Here is a 13,391-nt window from a genome sequence, read left to right on the forward strand (position 1 = left end):
GTTTTGATGTTGATAATTCTTATAACGTGATATTGCATCAAATATAATGGTGCGAGGCTTAAATTAATTGGGAAATCTGCCTTCTTATTGCATAAGCATTAAGCCACATTTGATATCTCTTTAAGCCAACAACTCACAAGTCTTGTGTTAGAGAAAATTCTTAGAACCCTTAATTTTATCACATTTTGAGGACAGCGTTAAGTGTATTAAGGGGAAAAAATAAAAGAAAATTATGTGGCATTTGTCAAGGATGTCTTAAATTAGTTTTCCCTTTCCTACAAGATCTTGGAATGAAAATAATAATGCTTTAATACGTCCATGGATGATTACTCAATATATGATTACCTATACTTGATCGATATTTATATGTGTTCAAGTTTTTGAGGTTGAAGTCAAACTTCAACTTGAAAATAAATTAAGGTTGTCAAATATCATTGTGATGATAAATACTGTAATGAATGAGGGAAAAAGTATGTCTAGAGTTCTTTGTGATTTTTCTGAATGAGTGTGAGATTGTTTAAGCCCAACATGAAATGAAGTCGTAGAATAATGGAGTTTGAGTCTTGGAATGTGTTTAATTTAGAGGATGGAAAGAGAAAATATATAAGTATAAGATAAATTTTTAATTAAAATAGAATATAAGAGATATGAGATCTACATAAGTTTCATATAATTTTTTCTCAATTTCTCCCCTTTCTCTCTCAACTAAAATAGTTAAAGACATGATAAGAAATATGTCAGATATTCTTCTTTAATTTTAATAAGTACAAAAAAAAGAAAGTAAAATGTACTATTGTTATAACTTTTTAAAATATATTTAAGTGATTTTTTTCAGGAAAACCTTTAAAAAAATGCTAAAACATATTTGTTTACATATTCTTTATTATTATTGATAAAATTACAAAATTAAGTCTGATACCTTATTTAACAAATTGTGTTTATGATTTTCTTATTTTTAATAATTTTTAATCAATAAAAAATGTTTTTTTTGTTAAACTATAAAAAAGCGCGTGTTAAACTTAAAGAATGTGTTCAGGCTTATTCAAATCTTAAGTATCTGTAACATAAAAATAATCCAACCTAGTTCCATTAAAATCAGAAGCGGGTGTATTCATTTTCAATTTTTGAATTTTCTTTCAGTTTTGGGCTTTATTTCCAGTGTTAAGAAACCCCTCAACGGATAGTTCCAAAAAAGCCCACTCTGACTGTACACCGAAACCCTAGTGTTTTTGTTTGGTGGCCGTAGCAGCTTCTTCTACAAAACCCTACCAAAACCCTCACCACCACTCTGTGAAGTGAACACACCATGTTTGAAATCGCTTGAGCCCACCCCTAACACGACCACAGTAATCGTTGAGGCAGCGAAAAATGCCTCTGGGAGAAAGGTCAGGGGATAAGAGCGAGTCTCGCTACTGCGGCGTAGAGACCGACTTCAACGATGACATGGCGCACGTCCTCCATTTCAACCTTTATTCTGGAAGCTTCGATTTCGTTGTTGCTCCTCTGGTTCGTGCCCTTCACTTTTCTTTTTTAATCATTTTTGCGTGTTTTTTTTGGTCTTAGACCTCAGGTATCCTCCGTTGGGACAATCTTGTTGGACTCAGATAGGATCGTTATGGACGATAATATTCTCCCTTCAAGTATTTAACGCAACTGCATATCAGGACTCGAACCCAATAAACCCACGGCAATTGATCCACGTACTTGGTGGTCATTGTTGCGTGTTTTACCTCACATGATTAGTGAAATAGAGTAATTAATTTATGGTGGCCAATTAGCCACTCACACTGCAACTTTAATGTTGCTCCTTTTTGTGTGTGATTGGTCAGTAAGCTCACCTAAACGAAATTTGCTCAAAGGGGCCTTTTACAGTGAAGCTGCTCCACTAGCGAGCCTTTTTGGGGTTTCATTGTATGGCTCTACTGAACTACATTTCACAACACATGTCAAATGTAACCACCATTTCCTTATGCCTTACCTTCTGAGGGTTAAAATCTCCCTTGTTTAAAGAAAACCAAACTTTTACGTTCATATTCACCATGTTTTGCTCAAAGAAGAACTTAAGTAGGGTTTGTGCTTGTGTGTTGTGTTTGGCGTGTTTTGTTTACTCTTACGGTAGCCAATTAGCCAGTCATATAGCGGCTTGCTGCTGCATTTTATGTATGTCTGGTCAGTAAGCATACCCAAAGTAACAATGTCTGATGGTTTATTTGTGAAGCTGTTTCAACGTGGTTTCACTCTACAAGAGCTTTTTAGACTACACTGTTGAAACCTTGCATGTAATGAAATGAAGTTTCCTGGTAAAACCCTGTGCCTGCTAAAGTGGTTTAACTAGGTCTTTGTATATTCTTCATGGGATTTCTTTAGTATATGCAGTCTATTTTACTATTGGTGAAATATGTTTATACACTTTGTCAGTTTGTCATCTGTGAATAAAATTTACCATTATACATCATTGAAGTAAAACTTTATTTTGTATGGCTCTACTAAACTTTATTTTGTCATCTGTGAATAAAACTTATGTTGTTTCCTACTGCCTGTTGATTTTATGGTGCAATTCAGATGGATCCTTCTTATAGGCCAAGTTTAGTGCAAAATGATGCTTTGGGGTCTGGTCTTCTGCCATTTGCTGGGTCAGACTTGGTCTTGAGTCCATCCCAATGGAGCAGTCATGTAGTAGGTACGAGCTATCTTGGTCTTAAAATCATTTGATAGTGAATTTTCTATTCTTTATTGACAGTCTTGTTGGATTCACAACTGTGTGAAAGTTCTCACGTAGCTTATTGCATTTTATTCAGGAAAAATTAGCTCATGGATAGATTTGGATTCAGAGGATGAAACCCTCAGGGTAGATTCTGAAACCACTCTTAGACAAGAAATTGCTTGGGCTTCTCATCTCTCTTTACAGGTTTGCTTTGGTATAACCAAATTGAAGAAACTTCAAAGTTCAAATTTTGTTGCTTTGATTGGTCTTTGTTCCTTAGATCAGTAGTTTTACTCATGTTAAATTGGTTGAGTTTCAAACTTTGCTTATTTTTTTTTAAATTACAAAAAGGCTTAATGTTCATTTTCATTCACAAATATTAACATTTTTTTGTGCTTTTAGAAATTTGATTGATTATCTATGATATTATTATTATTCCTCTAGGTTGCATGGATATGGTTATGGTTCCTGCGCTGTACCAGTATGAGTATGGATGGTAGTATGGCAACTTTTCAAATTATGATATTGTGTGATTCTGTATTAGATCACATTTAATAATTATATTCCTGTTCATTTTTTTTATTTTTAAAAAATGTAATAGAAAAGTGCATTTAGTGATATATATTATGTAATACTTCCATCAACTTTTTTGCAGAAATAGAATTAGATAAATTTATCAATGAATTCCAAACCAATACAATAAAAAACCTTTGCTGCATGGCACTGAATCAGAATACTTTGCAACTCCCAAGTCATGTTCCAGGGAGATTTTTCTATTTCAGTATTCATATAGGAATAGGGAGTTGCTGCACAAATTTTCTGAAGTTTCTTGAAACACAGCCAAAACACTGCCTTTGATGAATTTTCATGCCTAAGATGTACTGGCTTGGAGAGCCAAATTGTATTGGCTGGCATGCAAACCATTAAGGGGATAAAAGTACACTTTTGTATTGGGTATGTAAATGGATGTGTATGGCTTATTATTTTTTGTACCTATGCTTTATGCTTTATTCCTTACCATAAGTAGATTCCATATTTCTGTTGCGTAGATTATGTAGAAAGTTAATTTTGGTTAAGTTTTGCCCTGCAAAATCTGTCGTTGTTGTGTACATTTTAGTCACCTTTTGTGTTCGATGGGTAAAGTATTATTGATTGAGTTAACTTATGCTTATATCTGTTAGTAAGCTGTGTAACACAACATTGTGTCATACTTTGACCTGTTACCCACAGAAAAATCCTTTATTGGCCGAGTTGTATATGTTTTTTCTAATTCCTTTTAATATGTTGCAGGCCTGCCTTCTTCCTGCCCCCAAGGGAACTTCTTGTGCTAATTATGCTAGATGTGTGAATCAGATTTTACAGGGTTCAAATAATATGCAGGTGTCACTCTATGTTGAAGTTTTATGTCTGGTTTATTTGTCTTTCCTTCATGAATGTCATTTTCTCCAATCTTATATTTATTCTTTCTTTAACTTTGTAATGCAGTTGTGGCTTAGGCTTCCATTGGTGAAGCCTGATGATGACTCTATGGATGCAAAGTCTGTTGCTTTGGTGAGTAAATAAGTACAGTGATGTTGTGGATGTCTTGTCTTCAATTCATACTTTTTTACTCAAACTGCTGGATATTGAACTTTTGGTTCTTAAGTTGAACAAGACACAATACTCAAGATTTATCTGTTGTTGTTTTTCCATGTGTTTTTTTTTTCTTTTTTCTCTTCTATGTTTAATGGGCTGATGATCAAATTATTGAGGGTTGGATGATTGGGTCATGAAATTTAAGGCTCATTCTAGACCAAAAAAGTTTGGATGCTGATTTATTTTTTCAGAACTAAATGATCCTGATTTTTAGGTTGACTACTGGGAAACTTGGAATTCATTTCGTCTGCTGTGTGAGCATCATAGTCAACTTTCAGTTGCACTTGATATTCTGTGAGTAGTCTACACTTTAGTCCTTTCATCATCTATACTTTGTTTACTCTGATCTTGGATTTTGTGGCTGGATTTTTGTTCCTAATTCCTAAATTTGTTTTTATAATTGTCTCAATTTTTTTGAGTTCCTAAGTCCTGTTGATTTTTCTTGGAAATTTATTCATTAGGAGTACTCTTCCTTCCCCAAATTCACTAGGACGTTGGTTTGGGGAGCCTCTTAGAGCAGCTATATTACATACTGATGTAAGTATAACTTGGTTTATAATTCATTTTTCAAATATCAACAATGGTGATGCTGTTTGTTGTCTAAAGTCATAATGGTTTGTTTTGATTGGAATTTTGCCAGTGCTTTCTAACTAATTCTCATGGCTCTCCATGCCTCTCCAAGCGTCACCAGAGTTTAATTACTGGTGTTTTTAATCATTCTATTCAGGTAAACCATTTAATTTCTTTTAATGTTGTATTGTAAATATTGAAGCAATATTTTGTGAGGATTTCTACTGTCTTGCTGTCTTACAATTCTTGTTTTCTAGATAATGCATTTCTGCTTGATTGATAATAAGATATAGAATTTAAGTTTCATGTCTTTGTTTTCCATTGAAAGGGTACTGAGTGATAATTTGAAACATTTGTGTAGATCATTATATCTGGAAATTCAGTTCATACAAAAGCAAGTATGGATGCAAATGATAATTCTGGTACAAGTAAGTTCCTTTTCTTGGTTTTTAGATTTGGTATCTTGATTTTGAAGATCAGTAGTTAGAATATCTTTTCTTCCCCTTAAACTAGTTTTTCAATGTTTTCCTAATTATTATGATCCCACTTTTATTTATCTTGCGTCTAGGTTACAAGAACCATCACTATTGCCTATGTAATTTATTTAGGGATCTCTTCTTCCATTCTCTGTGTGTGTTTGTGCTTCATGTATGGAATGTGAAAGTTTTGATTTGTTGTTCCACTGTTTCTTCAAATATGTTGCCCTTGGCCAAAGTCTTCTGTTTATAGTAAGTATTTTTGCATGTCAGATTCACAAAGACATCCCTTGCGGCCATATCTGGACTACGTTGGATATCTTTACCAAAGAATGGATCCTCTTCCTGAGCAAGAACGTTTTGAGGTATCTATCTTGACATTTGTTGAACTTACAGGCATAGCATTATATGCAATTATATTTTGCTTGACCCTCTCAGCATTTTATGCCAGCTTGGTTACAGGGATTTTTTACAGTCACCCTTGCAAGTAAGCATTCCTTCCTCTGCTTCTTTCTATGTTGTTATTGGCTTCTATGTTACTATCTGATTATTCTGCACTTTGAGATAAATAATTTTGAAGGTTTTACTATTCTTTTGCAGCCTTTGATGGATAATTTAGAGGCTCAGACTTACGAGACTTTTGAGAGAGATGCAATGAAATACATTCAGGTATGGCAATGTATGCATGCTATTCTCAACTTAATGTATCCATTTTATGAATATATTTCCTTTATGAAACCATTGTAGTTGATAGTTGGCAGAGTCCCCATGGCATGTGATTCTTCAACAATTGAGCTGCCTAGAGTACTGATTGAAGTTGATTAGTTATAGCACTTCTGTTGATGTGATGAGCATTATGATTGGCCTATCCTATCAACCAAAGATGTTTGTTTTTTTATAAGTTGAGGTGATCTAGATTGTATTTTATATATGAGTTTTTGGAACAATTTGATTTTCAATATTCCTGGAAATGAAGGTATATAATAGAAGGCATTTGAATTACGCATGGTTTATGTAACATTATTGTATTTCGTTGGCATACAATTAGAAAGATGTTTGTGCTCTGTCAATGCTTGTTTGGTCAAAAATATATTTGAGAAAATGACCTTAGTAAGCTGTCTTTTTTGTCAATGAAGTTCAAGGCTGTGACTTGGGGGATAACTTGAGTTTTTGGTTTCTTTGTGTAATCTAACTGTTAGCTTTCCTTTTGACAGTACCAAAGAGCAGTTAGTAAAGCATTGCTGGACAGGGTTCCTGATGAAGAGGCATCTGTTAAAACCATTGTAAGATTTGTTTCTCATGCACCAGTGGAGAATTGAAGATTAGTTTTTTAGGGTGTGATACATAGAATTGAAGATTTGTTTCTCATGCACCAGTGGAGAATTGAAGATTAGTTTTTTTTGCTCATGTGGCCAGGTATTGATGGTTGTGGGGGCAGGGCGTGGGCCTCTTGTGCGGGCTTCATTACAGGTGTGATTTTGTTCCTTACATTGATGAATTTTGACATTGTTTAGTATAAATCACGTTCTGTGAAATGTGGATTTTGGTGTATCCTATTCCTTGGTGATTTTTGTCATATTCATATTTAGGCTGCTGAAGAAACTGGGCGGAAGCTCAAAGTTTATGCTGTTGAAAAGAATCCGAATGCTGTTGTTACCCTACATGTAAGTTTTGGATCTTTCCACATTTATGATGATTCCATGAATTTATGTGCCATTGTGCAGTATAATGTTATTAGTATTTTTTTACTGTATTTGGTGAATTCAAATACATGACCTAAATTTCAGTAAGTTTTAGATTTGGTAAAAATATTTGTTACAGACTTAAATGTTTGCCAAATCTCTTTGTTGTGCATTTTGTTTTATTTTTATAATCATAAATGTGATTTTAACATTATGCTAAGTTACTAACTGTAATGGTTTGTTACCTAGTGCCTTGAGTCAGTAAGAAACATTTGTCTTGGGTGTCAATGTTTGGTCAATGTAACATTGTTTTTTGAATGTTAGTACTATCTTTCCTTTGTTTTAGACACAAGTCACTTTATTGTTGGAACAGGCATTAGTCAAGTTAGAAGGATGGGAGTATACTGTGACCATAGTCTCAAGTGACATGCGTCATTGGAATGCCCCTGAAAAAGCTGACATATTGGTATATATCTATGCTCACTAGTCAATTGTTTGACTTGTATTGTTTATACTCCACTGTCTGATTGTTGTTTTGAATTTAGGTTAGTGAATTGCTAGGTTCTTTTGGCGACAACGAACTGTCTCCTGAGTGCCTTGATGGAGCCCAGAGATTTCTAAAGCAAGATGGAATTTCAATACCATCTTCGTATGTAAATTGCTTCCACTCCATTTGTTGTTACTGACTTATCTTTCTTTTTAGTTTTTTTCTTTTTTTTTCTAGGGTTATTTAATTTTACTGTACCCCATGTTAAGTCCCTCTAGTTAAAAGCTGCAGAGAATTGCATAGGAATTCTTGGGTATTTTGCTCAATGTAAATTTTAGGAATTGTTTGTGCTAACCATAGTAATCTTGGATGTTTCAGGTACACAAGTTTCCTCCAACCAGTGACAGCTTCAAAGTTATATAATGATGTATATATCTTTTACCTCCCAATTCCCTTGTTAAATTCACATTTAGAAAGTTAGTACTTCATATTATTTGCTTGTGGTTGTATTTCAGGTTAAGGCTCATAAAGACCTTGTACACTTTGAAACTGCTTATGTTGTGAAAATGCACAATGTAGCCAGACTTGCACCAACCCAACCTGTGAGTTTCTTTACACAGTTTAATTTTTTGTCTTTCACTTCAATCTATCCACCAATCTGATGATCTCTATGCCGTTTGAAGTCCTTGCATTGTTTCAAATTTTGCTATACTAAATATGTTTTTGCCTCATTAATTTTATATTGGTTCTTTTCTGCTCATTTTATTTTGATCTGTTTAGGTTTTTACATTTACTCATCCAAAGCACCCTGATAAAGAAAGCAATCAGCGCCATAAAAAGTTGAATTTTGTGATACCTAATGACACTGGGTCAGCAATGGTACACGGTATGTGATGTTTTTATAGAATCCAATTTTGAGTATTTTTGGTTATCTTTTTGAGATTAACCTTGTATTCTCCTTGATCATAGGATTTGCTGGTTATTTTGATGCAACTCTTTACAAGGATGTGCATCTTGGAATTGAACCTTCAACGGCAACGCCAAACATGTTCAGTTGGTATTGAGATTTATTTCTTTGTTTTGTTCTATTTTGGGATATGAGAAGTAATTTTATTGGTGTAGCAAAAAGGAAAGTAAAATATCAAAGGATAATATATCATCCTTACCATAGTAAACAAACTAAACACATCAATTAAGTAAATTAGATTATTTGATGTTATGTGTTGTTTATTTTTGTTGTTTGAATAATTTGGCATTGTTTGTTAAAGGGGATTGTTTTTGAAGGTGATAATCTGCTAATTTGAATGGCAGCATTGTTTTCAAAAATACCATGACTCTTCCTAGGACAAGTTGATAGCACTACATTTGAGGATCAGAATCCCTAATGGCTTCTATGCATTATTTTGCAAGATGTTTATCAAATGATTCTCTTACAAGAAATACTTGATGTTTTATATAGTCCATGAGATTTAGGGGATTATTTATTTAAATTGTGTTAGCTCTAAATATTATGATGTTGCTTAACAGTTGACACTATATATATGCTGTTTTTCACTGCTGAATAAACTCTTCTCAAAATGAAAACAGTGCAGTAATAGTCTTGTGTCTTTTGAAAATTTAAAAGATTAGTGTATACGAGTCACAAGGAAGTGCAAATGATATGTGAGGGTTGGTGTGGACAATCACAAGGAAGTGCAAATGATATGTGGAACAAGATGTCCCAAGAGATTATTAAAGTGGCTAAAGAGACGTTGGGTGAATCTAGAGGTTTTGGACCTAGGGGTAAAGAATCATGGTGGTGGAATGAAAATGTTCAGAGCAAAGTTAGAGTAAAAAAGGAGTGTTTCAAGGAGTGGTCTAGGTGTAGAAATTCTGAAACTTGGGATAAGTATAAGATAGCTAGAAATGAAACCAAGAAGGCGGTGAGTGAGGCAAGAGCCCAAGCTTTTGACGGACTATACCAAGCTCTAGGAACCAGGGACGGAGAAAGATCTATATATAGGCTTGCTAAGGGTAGAGAGAGGAAGACTAGAGATTTGGATCAAGTAAAGTGTGTTAAGGATGAAGAAGGCAAAGTCTTAGTGCATGAAAAAGATATCAAGGAAAGGTGGAAGGCGTATTGCCACAACTTATTTAATGATGGATATGGATATGACTCTAGCAGTCTAGACATAAGAGAAGAGGACCGGAACTATAAGTACTATCGTCGGATTCAGAAACAGGAAGTAAAGGAAGCGTTGAAAAGAATGAGTAATGGTAAGGCGGTGGGGCCAGACAACATACCTATTGAAGTGTGGAAAACTCTTGGAGATAGAGGTCTTGAGTGGCTCACCGAACTCTTTAATGAAATTATGAGGTCAAAACGCATGCCGGAGGAATGGAGGAGAAGCACGTTAGTGCCAATCTATAAGAACAAGGGGGATATACAAAATTGTGCAAATTATAGGGGAATCAAGCTCATGAGTCATACCATGAAATTATGGGAAAGAGTGATCGAACGGAGATTAAGAAAGGAGACTCAAGTTACTGAGAATCAATTTGGTTTCATGCCGGGAAGGTCGACCATGGAAGCGATTTATTTATTACGGCGGGTGATGGAGCAATATCGCATGGCCCAACAAGACTTGCACTTGATTTTTATTGACTTAGAGAAAGCGTATGATAGAGTGCCTAGAGAGATTTTGTGGAAAGCTCTAGAGAAGAAAGGGGTTAGGGTTGCATATATTCGAGCTATCCAAGATATGTATGATAGGGTATCGACTAGTGTTAGGACACAGGGTGGAGAGTCAGACGATTTTCCCATCACAATTGGTTTACATCAAGGGTCAACCCTTAGCCCCTACCTTTTTACCTTAATTCTGGATGTCCTCACGGAACAAATCCAAGAGATAGCGCCGAGATGCATGCTTTTTGCAGATGACATAGTCCTCCTTGGAGAGTCGAGGGAGGAATTGAATGAGAGGTTGGAAACTTGGAGACGAGCTCTAGAAACACATGGCTTTCGCCTAAGCAGAAGCAAATCGGAGTATATGGAATGTAAGTTCAACAAAAGAAGGAGGGTTTCTAACTCAGAGGTGAAAATAGGAGACCATATTATCCCTCAAGTCACACGGTTTAAATATCTTGGGTCTGTAATACAGGATGATGGGGAAATTGAAGGGGATGTGAATCATCGCATTCAAGCAGGATGGATGAAATGGAGAAAAGCATCGGGGGTGTTATGTGATGCAAAGGTACCGATCAAGCTAAAGGGAAAGTTTTATCGGACTGCGGTAAGACCGGCGATTTTGTACGGAACAGAATGTTGGGCGGTCAAGAGCCAACATGGGAATAAAGTCGGTGTAGCGGAGATGAGGATGTTGCGGTGGATGTGTGGTAAGACTCGACAGGATAAAATTAGAAACGAAGCTATTAGAGAGAGGGTTGGAGTAGCGCCTATTGTAGAGAAGATGGTGGAAAATAGACTTAGGTGGTTTGGGCATGTAGAGAGAAGACCGGTAGATTCTGTAGTGAGGAGAGTAGACCAGATGGAGAGAAGACAAACAATTCGAGGCAGAGGAAGACCCAAAAAGACTATAAGAGAGGTTATAAAAAAGGATCTCGAAATTAATGGTTTGGATAGAAGTATGGTACTTGATAGAACATTATGGCGGAAGTTGATCCATGTAGCCGACCCCACCTAGTGGGATAAGGCGTTGTTGTTGTTGTTGTTGTTGTAGTGTATACGAGTCAATTTCTCAAACCATCCATTTTCTTCCCCTTCTGCAGGTTTGCAATATTTTTCCCATTAAGGACACCCATTTGTGTGGATCCCGGTTCTACACTAGAAGTACATTTTTGGCGTTGTTGTGGTTCTACAAAGGTTAATTTGATTTCACTTGCAACTTCTGACGTTTCATATTTTTTCATTTGTTCACCCAGTCATCTGTGTTTCCATTTAATAATATTGATTTCTATTTCTTATTGGAATCTGAAACAGGTTTGGTATGAGTGGTGTGTTGCCTCTCCCTCGTCGTCCCCAATTCACAACAGTAATGGACGTTCATACTGGGTTGGGCTTTAGTGCCTTGTATTTTCTAGAACAATCATAGACTTGAGTAGTTAAGTTTATAATGTTGCAAATCAGGGTGAAAAGTAAATACTCTGGTCATTTCAAGATTCAAGCAAAAGCTGAATACAATGTTTTTTGGAGCAAGCATCACGGTGGATCTCTTCATTTCAATTCATTGTGGGAAATTTTGTTGTACAATAAGATATTTGATTTGTTATTAGTGTCCTTAATGCATCGATCTAATGTAATTAATTTTATAGCATTCGTGTATCTCGAAGTTCTATTATTTGTTTCTCCCGTTTGTGTACGTGGCTTGCTTATTAGCGTTCCCCGAGTATGGTGACACTCTTTTAAACATGATATGCATCTTTTGAGATTAACTAATGAATTCTCGGCGTAGTTTTTTTTGTTAATCACTGAAATATATATTTTTTTGAACGGCAATCACAAATAATTTTTTAATTTTTAAAATTCGATAAATATATATAGATAACTGAGTAGGTTGTACAAAATATTATAAATTTTGATTGGAACTTTATAAACCATGACATGGTGATGTATTTTATTGGGTAATATGGAAAGAACCTAAGAGTGTGTTTGGATGGAGAAATTTTAAATTTTGAAAAATTTTAAATTTTAAGAATTTCAAATATTTCAATTAAAATTCTTTTATTTTCAAAATTGTGTTTGGATAAAAAAAAGTTAAAATTATGAGGATGAAAAAAAAAATATGATTGGTATGTTTGGAAATTGAAATTCCAGATTTTTAGTTGTTTAAAATTCTGTTTTAAAATTTCAAAATTTTAAATTCTTCATAAAAAGTATCCAAACAATGAATTCTAAATTACAGAAATTCAAATGATCTGATAAATTATTTTCCTCAGTTAAAATCCTCTATCCAAACGCACTCTAAGGAGATTTGTGCTATTCCATTGATTAAAATAATTCTGAGGTGACTTCTGCAATGCATCCAAGAAGTTTGGCTTTACCTTTGGCTAGGACTTGGGATATCAGTTGTTATTTTTTTTTTGCTACAGATATAAATTACTTTTTCATCTCTTACGAAGGATTTTTTTATATAGTTGAACTTTGATAATACGATAAAAAAAATTGCATCTTTTATAGATGATACAAAATAATAGATACTCATTTTATCTAAAGAAAAATAATGCAATATTTAAACAATGAAAGTTAAACGGAATTTGTCAAAAAAAAATAATACCTAATAAAAATTGAATTATTAAAAAATTAGGGTAACTTGCCTCCTTCCCCAAGTAAATTCGTCCCTAGTTGGTACTTGGTAGCTTGTGCCTTACATAATGTTAGAAAATAAAATAAATAAATGAGAAGAAAATACAAAACCTCAAACTAAATAAAAGAACAGCATAAAGAAAAACATCTTTAAAGGAAAATTGTTAAATAGTCTGAGTTGAAGTGCACAAAAAGTAATCCTTAGAGAGAAAATACTCTGATTATACTGGTAGTAAAATCTAATTGCACTCGTGTCTTAAGATATAATAACTCGATTCCGATCATGTGCACTGAAATGATCCTCGAAAATCTTTTGAACATTAATGCTCTTTTTTTCAAAAAGTAATTTTTTATAAGAACAGGAAAAAAAAGAAATTTAGAGAAAAATATTGTTGTTTGTAATGTCTAGCAAAAATATTTTACTACTTGTATTTATTGCCTAAAGAATGAGAGATATATATAGACATAGACTCCTTTATGCGACAACATAAAAAATTTAAAATAAAACTACCACATCTAGTGAACGTTGAAAGAC

At 34.3% G+C, this 13,391-nt stretch overlaps 1 protein-coding gene across 1 annotated transcript; it reads left to right on the forward strand.

Moving 5' to 3' along the window:
* The first annotated feature begins 1,175 nt into the window (after window positions 1-1,175).
* On the forward strand, window positions 1,176-11,867 carry LOC100815240 (protein arginine N-methyltransferase 1.5). The gene is made up of 23 exons (XM_003526399.5): window positions 1,176-1,506; window positions 2,563-2,680; window positions 2,799-2,908; window positions 3,995-4,084; window positions 4,190-4,255; window positions 4,554-4,633; window positions 4,801-4,876; window positions 4,980-5,066; window positions 5,271-5,337; window positions 5,659-5,750; window positions 5,837-5,872; window positions 5,986-6,054; window positions 6,600-6,668; window positions 6,802-6,855; window positions 6,975-7,049; window positions 7,441-7,533; window positions 7,613-7,716; window positions 7,933-7,981; window positions 8,070-8,156; window positions 8,335-8,440; window positions 8,524-8,611; window positions 11,323-11,416; window positions 11,534-11,867. Exons 1-23 carry the CDS (start codon window positions 1,369-1,371, stop codon window positions 11,615-11,617), a joined length of 1,932 nt encoding a protein of 643 aa, XP_003526447.1. The 5' UTR covers window positions 1,176-1,368; the 3' UTR covers window positions 11,618-11,867.
* The last annotated feature ends 1,524 nt before the right edge of the window (window positions 11,868-13,391 follow it).

This window comes from Glycine max, chromosome 6, assembly GCF_000004515.6.
Source record: "Glycine max cultivar Williams 82 chromosome 6, Glycine_max_v4.0, whole genome shotgun sequence".
Classification (NCBI taxonomy): domain Eukaryota; kingdom Viridiplantae; phylum Streptophyta; class Magnoliopsida; order Fabales; family Fabaceae; genus Glycine; species Glycine max.

Coding starts and splice junctions, on each gene's coding strand:
- LOC100815240 (XM_003526399.5), top strand. CDS start 1,369: ATGCCTCTGGGAGAAAGGTCAGGGGATAAGAGCGAGTCTCGCTACTGC. Junction 4,085..4,189: donor AGGGTTCAAATAATATGCAG/GTGTCACTCTAT, acceptor TTTGTAATGCAG/TTGTGGCTTAGGCTTCCATT. Junction 4,256..4,553: donor ATGCAAAGTCTGTTGCTTTG/GTGAGTAAATAA, acceptor CCTGATTTTTAG/GTTGACTACTGGGAAACTTG.